Here is a 7858-nt window from a genome sequence, read left to right as displayed (position 1 = left end):
CAACTCATGAAATAAACTCATCAAAAAAGAATCACAATAAAAACAAATAAGGATGATCAACAGCTGATAAATTAGGGGGGAAATAAATATTTTATTTAGTTCAAACAAACCAAAAATACATAGGTCTATGGTGGAAATGATAAATAAATTCTTTAATATTGTGTATCTAAAAAACCTCCAGTTTTCTTCTGTTTTCCTGAGTGCTGCTGAGCAGCGCCCTCTGGTGTTCGTTGCGTAACACAGGCTAAGGAAACGTGTCCCGTTTCAGATGATCCGGGGCTGATGGAACGCAGCGTCGGTGGAGACATGGGAGGAAAAGAGGACGCGAAGATGCTAGAAAACACAGTTAAACAATTCATCGAGTATGTCCGCAAACAGGTTGAAGAGCAAGACCCAGTTTTTCTGATCAGCGTCGTCGTGGCCTTAGCGGCGATCATCATCACCTGCGGTAAAGTTTGCGTCAGTCTCTTACCGTTAACCGATTAGCTTAGCATGCTACTAGGCCAGGCATGTGGCTCAATGGAAGTAGTTTGTTGGGAGTTTGAGGGGTTTGTTTCTGCGCGGGGTCAGGTTCTAGCATTCAAATGTGTGTTTATGAACAATTTTAATTGTGCTTTTACGGTTGTAGCCGCATTGAAAATGGAGAAAGCTAGCTGCTAAGCTAAAGCTAGCAGCTGTCTGTTGCGCCTCACAGGAAGCCATTCAAACTTTGCAGACTAACAAACATTAAAACTCTCTGCTTTTTGTCTTCAGTTTTTCTGAAGTACTTCCTCACCAGCAAAACCGTCCGGAGCGCCGTGCTGCTGGTCGGACTGTGTGACTCCGGGAAGACCCTCCTGTTCAGTCGGGTGGGTTTGACCTCTGACCCGCTGGCTCCTGCTGTGATCCTGAGGGGACTGTTTTGATGGTGGCTTTTCTGTTTTCACAGCTAGTATCAGGGAAGTTCAAGCGAACACAGACCTCCATCACTGACAGCAGTGCCCCTTATAAAGCCAAAAGTGATAAGGTGAGGTTAAGACATCAAAACAACAACATATCAAGCCATGTGGGCTGGTTTCTCAACGGATTGTGTCGTCTTCTGATTCCAGGGCACAACTTGGACTCTGATAGACCTGCCAGGTCATGACAGTCTCCGGGCTCAGTACCTGGAGAAGTTCAAGTCAGCAGCCAGGTGAGATGCTAAACGCAATGGCTGGATTGTTTCATGTCAAACACACTTAGGGTTGACTTAATAGGGTAAACAAACAGTTATAAAAGCCGTTATTCTTATAATTCACTTCAGTCCAGATCATTACAGTTCGGACAGATTGAAGGATAATAGGTGGCTATGAGATTAAAGGATTTTTTTGATGTAATCCCCCCTTCTGAGCACGCAAATGAACAAGTATGGAGAGGAAAACTTCTAAATCAAAACATTGTTAGAAACCTCCAGCGGAAGATTTGGTTGATGGGACCATATACCACAACTGATTAAAGACCCACTCCAATAAAAATTGGGGTTTTAACATGTTCTTGTAGATTTATTTTTCTCCTGATGGAGGACATTTAAAAAAAAAAACTACTAAACTACATTTCTGAGTATTTCTTTATTTAAATCGTTGTGAATCAGGAGCAGATGAAAAAATATATTTTTTTTGATGCACCACTAATGTTAGCTTGGTGTTTTAAGATAGCGGGAGAGCGTATAAAGAAAGGGATCATGGGAAGTCAGGCCATGCTTACTCTGTGCCAATGGCCCCAGCCCACAATTTCTAAGTAACTCCTGCTGCTCCTTCAGCATAATCCTAATAAAAAAAAAACACAAGGAAGAAGTTTACAATAGATCAGAAGATAATTGGAATGGGCCTTAAACATACATACGTGCAGATGAGAGTGCAGACAGGGCCGAGTACGTTTTCAACACAGCGTCTGCCTCCCAAACTCTTGGACTAACATGATGTCTTAAGGCTCTGCCACCGATTCTAATTGTGAAACTTTTGAGATTAACCTCTAATCTTGCTGATTTAGAATGAAGATTCCTGTCTGGAATATATGGAAACTGGGATGTATTTAAGATAAAATGATGCTAATCTTTTTGATGCTTTGTGTGTTCAGAAATTCCAAAATCTGTGTGAATTAATAGAAGTGAAGCCGAAACCCGTAGAAATGTGATCTGTTCCAGCACTGCTTTTAGATTTTGTGTTCTTCCCTTTTACTGTAAAGTTCTTGTTTGAAACTCAGCTCAAGTGCCTTTGAACCAAATCAGAAAAGGGATTTTGTCTCTATGATTACAGTTTGGGCATTCATAGCACATGCATTTGCGTCATGGTGACACTTGGAATGACTCCTCCTTTCTATCCTCAGAGCTATCGTGTTTGTGGTGGACAGCGCCATTTTCCAGAAAGAAGTCAGAGACGTAGCCGAGTTTCTGTACGTCCTGCTGACCGATAGCGTGATCTGCCGAAACACCCCAACTCTCCTGGTGGCGTGCAACAAACAAGGTTTAACATCCTTTTTGTTTTTTATTGCGTAAAAGCCATTGACTGTATGTGAGAACTGGACTGAGTTGCTGCTTGTGCTCCAAATAGAAAGTACCCGCTGGTCCCAAAAAGCCGAAATCCTATAGACTTCTATTGAGAAATTAACAGCTATTACTTATCAAAATAACCATTCTTGCTCTGCTACCCTTTATTAACGTGTTTTTGCTAATCCTAAAACAATGTTTAATATTTTTGCTGTAGCACTAGTTATTCAAATTATAAACTGACCAATCAGATGCTTCAATAAAAGTAGGTGGCCTTGTGTTGAACCTTCGAAGCATTTGATTGACAGACTCTCCTGAACCTGCTTTCAGTGGAAGGGGTGTGGCCTTCTATCATGCTCACTCCTGATTGCAGAGATAGGTTGCCATAGAAATGTAGACTAGGACCGACACGGACCAATCACAGCTTACTGAGGACGTCTGGCTCCAACATGGTGACGGACATGTGGTGGAAGAATGGCGACTGAATTGACTTCATTTGGTTAGTCATTTTTTATTGCTGATGTCACACTCGCTCAGTCCAGTTCTCCATATACAGTCAATGGTAAGAAGTAGATTAATTTCTATTAGCCGGTATTGTCCTCCTATTAGATGAATCTGCTATTTACTCTTGTTTGTTTTGACAGACATCACCATGGCAAAATCTGCCAAACTGATCCAACAGCAGCTGGAAAAAGAATTGTAAGTCATTTTTACTGCAGCCTACTTTTGACATCCAAGCAGTACGACACTTTGCATTGTTCATCTTTTTGATGTCAGCATATGTACTGTTGGTCTATTTAGAGCATTTCTATCCAGTATTTAAAGTGATCTGATCTTATTTTAGTAAGTCTAATCTTTAGATTTTCAGCAGAACAAACAAACTTGTCAAAAAAGATGGTTCATCTCGAAACTGTGTGGCCTTTGGGCAAGGCATTGGTCTTGTTTGTTTGGGCTTTCCTGGCTGAATCAGTAAGAAGATTAGTTAAGAATGGTAAATGACGTATACTTATATAGCGCTTCACAGTCACAGACACATTCACACACTGATGGCGGCTCTGCTGCCGAACACTGGCGCCAACCTCCCACCAGAGGCAAGGTGGGGTTCAGTGTCTTGCCCAAAGACACTTCGGCACATGGATGTGCAAGGCGAGAATCAAACCTGCAATTTTACAATCATGGGTCGACCGCCCTACCACTGCACCATGGCCGCCCAACCTTATTTATGGCTTATATGAAAGCATTTTTTATTTATTTATATTCTCCTGCACTCTATAATCAATTGTAATTCTTTAACCTGGCTTTCAGATTCATGGAATATTTGACTAATGAAGCCCCTTAAACAGGATTTTTCTTCTTTGGCAGGAATACCCTGAGAGTGACCCGCTCAGCTGCTCTCGGCTCCCAGGACGGCTCCGTTGGCGGCAGCGTGTTTCTGGGCAGAAAAGGCAAGGACTTTGAGTTCAGCCAGCTGCCTATGAGGGTGGAGTTCCTGGAGTGCAGTGCCCTCAGCAACAAGGCAGAAGAGGGAGAGGCGGACATTAAAAGCCTGGAGAAGAGCCTGGCTAAACTGTGAAATCTGCAGCTTAACACCCTCTGCACGAAGTGTCGTCTTAAAGGCACAACGCTCCAACCAGAAAGTCCATTTATGCCTAAGTAAGATAGAGCACAGTAAGGAGAAATGCCCCCAAGTGAGACATCTCTAAACTCCATTTCAACAGGAAGGAAAAGAAGAATTTCTGAAATGGGAAGTATATATATATATATATATATATATATAGATAACCCCCACATGCTTTAATAGACAAAGTATTCGTGAACAGCGCTGGTGTGTTTGTCAGGTTGCTCTGCAGCTCTGAGAAATCCTCAGAATTTTGTTTTGCTTCCAAAATGTACAGCTGGAAACTTAGAAAAATGATCAGATTTATTTACCGTTTGTCGAAGTTGCATCAACTGAAGCATGACCTGTGTTTTTCTTCTTAACATATTTAAGTCTTTCAGTGCCTTTTTTTCCTGTATCCGCAGAAAGTTTTTGGTTTGGCTGTTTATAGACTGGCTTACAGTGAAAAACTGTTTCATTTCTTTTGAATGTGTTGATATGCTGTAGTTCCGTTTTATTCTATTCTGCTTGTTTAAGGAAAACATGTTTTGCAGGGAAACAAGACTTGTTGATGAAACAGTCCAAATACTTTACAGATGAGATGACTCAAGATTTTATTTCCACAAACCAATTTAAGTTCATTTTCATGTTTGTCTGGTTTGGAGTCGTTTTCATTAAAAACTGTGATTTCGTTTAAAAAATAAAAGTGTTTGAAATACGACTCACTCCACTGGCAAAGATGTATGTTTTACCTTCAGGCCTGTTTCTATTTTTTTGTATCTTTAGCACTAGTCTTACTGAACAAGAAGCTTGTGGTTGTGTTTTTAATGCAAGCAGATGAGCTGCAACCAACTATGGTCAGTCTTCCACACAGAATCAAACAAACCAAGCATATTGAAATTGGATGCTGCTACATCTGAGACAGAGGATACACTGTCAAACTGCAGCTTTGGTCTGCGACCATCACGCTGGGTACTCCTTTCAGCACCGCAGGACACAACCAGTTCACTTTGTCGCTGTGCTTGATGCTCAGTTTGGGGCCAGGCTTGTCCGTTACCTTCTCTGCAGCTGTGTCTTCCTCCTCCTCTGCTTCCTTTTCCAGCTGCGCAGTCTGTTCTTTATTCGGAGTCTGCTCTTTTCTCTTTGACTTGCTCTTCCTCTTTCTGTGCTGTGGTGCCGCTCCTTGCGGTTTTCCCTCTGGAGATACCACCGGATGCTTACCGAGGTCCCACAAGGCCACATGGCTGTCGTTTCCTCCGGTGACGAGCCAGTAAGGATGCGATAAGAAACCGACAAAATGTGCTTGTGAAGCTCCCTGACTGTGAGCTTTGAGGGCTCCCTGCTGCTCCAGTTTGGAACCGCTGCCAATCCGCATCACATGCACCCGCCCATCTTCTGATGCACAGCCTAAAACGTTACCACAGCTCGCCACCGTCACACAGTGCACCAGTGGAGGGTTGAAGAGCTGACCAGCGGGCTGCTGGTGGAGGCCTTCGTCGTCTTCTGCTGCATCCTGGAGGTTGAGGGTCCATAGGGGCCGTGTTTTCTGCAGGTTCCATAACATTACCTGAGAGAAACAGAGAAAATACTCTTGCTCATGGGGTTCATACATCACCCAAACACTCCTCTGTAGTTCTCCTTTTCTTCACCTGCATGTCCAGTCCAACAGACACCAGGTTGTTGGGCCGGTGGGGTCGGAAAGCCACAGAAGAACAGATGTTTGTGTGTCTGCGAAGAGTCCTGCACACTTTACCCCCCGGGATCTCCAGCACTCGCACCGCCCCAGAATCATCAGCTACCGCCAGGGCTGAACCCGTCTCATTCAGTGCCAAAGAGTTGATCTCCTCTTCCCCTGCTTCTCGGAAATCCTCCACGGAGCTCTTGAGGTTCCTTGGATCAAGCACACTCACCGTGTCTCCGTGTGACGCAAACAGCTGGTTTGAAGCTGCGGGGGAAAACACCACACTGGTGATGTCGCCCTCCCCAGGAACGGTGATACGGCCTGCAATGGTGCCATCTTGCCCCCAGATTGTAATCTGTCCACCCTCAGCGCCTGAAGCAATGAGATCCTCTGGACCCGAAGAAGCACCAACACACAAGACGGAGGTGGAGTGGCCTTCAGACCACTGTCTGGCCATTTCTGTCCAATCAGAACACAAGTTGGCAAGAAATTAAACATAAGATTGTGGCATTAAAGGGATGTAAATGTGGATTTAGTTAACTGCTACAGATCATCGAATGTACCCCAATGCAACAGGGATTGTAGGTGTTGATGTCCCAGTTTATTGTAAATGAGAACATGTTCTTAATAGCTTACGCGGTTAAATAAAGATTAAATAAAAAAACTGCCATAATGAAAACAATAACTTGGCGTTTTAACCGTATGAAGTCAGAAATATAACAACTTTAAAATTTCAGCCATTCTAAATTAATTACGACTTTTCTAGCTGAATTAATTGAAAGTTTGACTGTAATGGCATAAATTAGCAGGTTTACCTTACACCTCAGTCTTTTTTAGATCTTTTTAACAAATAAAATACATTTCAGATTGTCAAAAAGTTATAAGGTAATTTAATAGTTCTAACCCAAAAAACGAATGTTTGCAGAAATCCTTCGACCTAGTTTCTTCTCGTAGGTTTCAAAGTAATGCTTTAAAGTCATTTTATACGTGACTGTATGTTAAAAAAAAACTTTTTGAAAATATGGGAGCTCATGTTTTCTTTAAAAACGCAAAACTATCTAGTTTTAGCACTGCAGCTAGCTAATTAGCATCAAAGACATGACGCAGCTTCGCCTTTACTTTGACGTTTTCCGTAAATGACTGGAAGAATAATGTTGACGCTTTCATTTAACTTATTATTATTTTTAATATATCAATGCTGTGACTTAACCGATTACCTTGACTTGTGAAGAGCTAACCTCAGCTGGATGACATGTGGGTCTTCGTCGCTCATTGATGACATCACAGCGTCAAAGTTTTGCTTTCACCAGTTGGACCTTGCGAGGAGGAACTTCTAAACCGCTATTTTACGTACCTCAAATAAAAAACAACAACAACAACATATATCCTGGTACAACTTATTGTTCCAAATCTTCTGAAAATAAACGTTATTAGAGTGTGATATTTGCATATTAAAATTATCTCTCAAATATTCAAACTTTAATAAACTGTCTGAAAATCTACCATACTACTACTACTACTACTGCTAATACTAATTTAATGTGAAAAAAACTGGAGCAACTAAGGCATTCTTTTCAAAACGAAATAAATAATAACTAGGATGGGGCAAAAACCAGGTTGAAAAGTTCAGTGCAGGATTCTTGAAGTTTGATATTTTTATGCAAAAGGAAAATTTAAATGGCATCAATAACATTTATGCACAATGGCTGGCATTGGACACTTATGTTGATAAACTCACATGTAGAGACAGAGAACCTTGATGAATCAATGTGATCTATTTTTTATATTTATTGTTTGCATGTGAGTCTAAAGAAGATTTTTGACACTTTGTTTGAAAGCTTTTTTCTGTTTTTACTTAATTTTTAATGCACTATGTTTTTGTGTTCTATGCATAAATACCGTAAATGTTCTACATTTCAGTCACGATATGGAACAGTACTGGTGCTAATATGAGAACGTACATATACAGACTAACTGTTGAACAGTTTCAATAGACCTTTGATACATTTTGAAGGGAAGTTTAGCAGTGAAGAGCTTTGAACCGAAAGAAGCACCTATTTATTTCCCAGGCGCTGTG

The 7858-nt window shown here is 41.5% G+C and overlaps 2 protein-coding genes across 4 annotated transcripts; one reads left to right on the top strand and one right to left on the bottom strand.

The window, feature by feature from the left end:
- Nucleotides 1-198: 198 nt before the first annotated feature.
- Nucleotides 199-4821, top strand: srprb (SRP receptor subunit beta). Its single transcript, XM_023961657.2, has 7 exons — nucleotides 199-448; nucleotides 754-848; nucleotides 929-1006; nucleotides 1089-1171; nucleotides 2344-2480; nucleotides 3148-3202; nucleotides 3866-4821. The coding sequence occupies exons 1-7, from the start codon at nucleotides 283-285 to the stop codon at nucleotides 4074-4076; spliced, it is 825 nt and encodes a 274-aa protein (XP_023817425.1). The 5' UTR covers nucleotides 199-282; the 3' UTR covers nucleotides 4077-4821.
- wdr53 (WD repeat domain 53) lies at nucleotides 4698-7131 on the bottom strand. Of its 3 annotated transcripts, none has more exons than XM_004075376.4 (3): nucleotides 6999-7131; nucleotides 5750-6240; nucleotides 4698-5667 (listed from the first exon to the last, which is right to left on the bottom strand). In XM_004075376.4, exons 2-3 carry the CDS (start codon nucleotides 6236-6238, stop codon nucleotides 5011-5013), a joined length of 1146 nt encoding a protein of 381 aa, XP_004075424.1. In that variant the 5' UTR covers nucleotides 6239-6240; nucleotides 6999-7131; the 3' UTR covers nucleotides 4698-5010. The 3 variants fall into 3 exon arrangements, with proteins under 3 accessions (XP_004075424.1, XP_004075425.1, XP_078785735.1); XM_004075377.4 differs by having other exon boundaries at nucleotides 7020-7121; XM_078929609.1 differs by lacking the exon at nucleotides 6999-7131 and adding an exon at nucleotides 6686-6827.
- Between the last annotated feature and the right edge of the window lie 727 nt (nucleotides 7132-7858).

This window comes from Oryzias latipes, chromosome 13 (genome assembly GCF_053564925.1).
Source record: "Oryzias latipes strain Hd-rR chromosome 13, Olatipes_Hd-rR_3.1".
Taxonomy (NCBI): Eukaryota; Metazoa; Chordata; class Actinopteri; order Beloniformes; family Adrianichthyidae; genus Oryzias; species Oryzias latipes.
The sequence above is the reverse complement of the archived record's forward strand: the minus strand, read 5'-3'. Positions and strand labels throughout refer to the sequence as shown.

What these genes read in the sequence shown, in the direction of transcription:
- srprb (XM_023961657.2), top strand. Translation starts at nt 283, where the DNA reads ATGGAACGCAGCGTCGGTGGAGACATGGGAGGAAAAGAGGACGCGAAG. An exon ending in AGACCCTCCTGTTCAGTCGG is followed by an intron (nt 849 to 928) that starts GTGGGTTTGACC and finishes CTGTTTTCACAG; the next exon opens with CTAGTATCAGGGAAGTTCAA. An exon ending in CAGCAGCTGGAAAAAGAATT is followed by an intron (nt 3,203 to 3,865) that starts GTAAGTCATTTT and finishes CTTCTTTGGCAG; the next exon opens with GAATACCCTGAGAGTGACCC.
- wdr53 (XM_078929609.1), bottom strand. Translation starts at nt 6,761, where the DNA reads ATGACTTTAAAGCATTACTTTGAAACCTACGAGAAGAAACTAGGTCGA. An exon ending in TGCAAACATTCGTTTTTTGG is followed by an intron (nt 6,241 to 6,685) that starts GTTAGAACTATT and finishes CTGATTGGACAG; the next exon opens with AAATGGCCAGACAGTGGTCT. An exon ending in CTGTTGGACTGGACATGCAG is followed by an intron (nt 5,668 to 5,749) that starts GTGAAGAAAAGG and finishes TGTTTCTCTCAG; the next exon opens with GTAATGTTATGGAACCTGCA.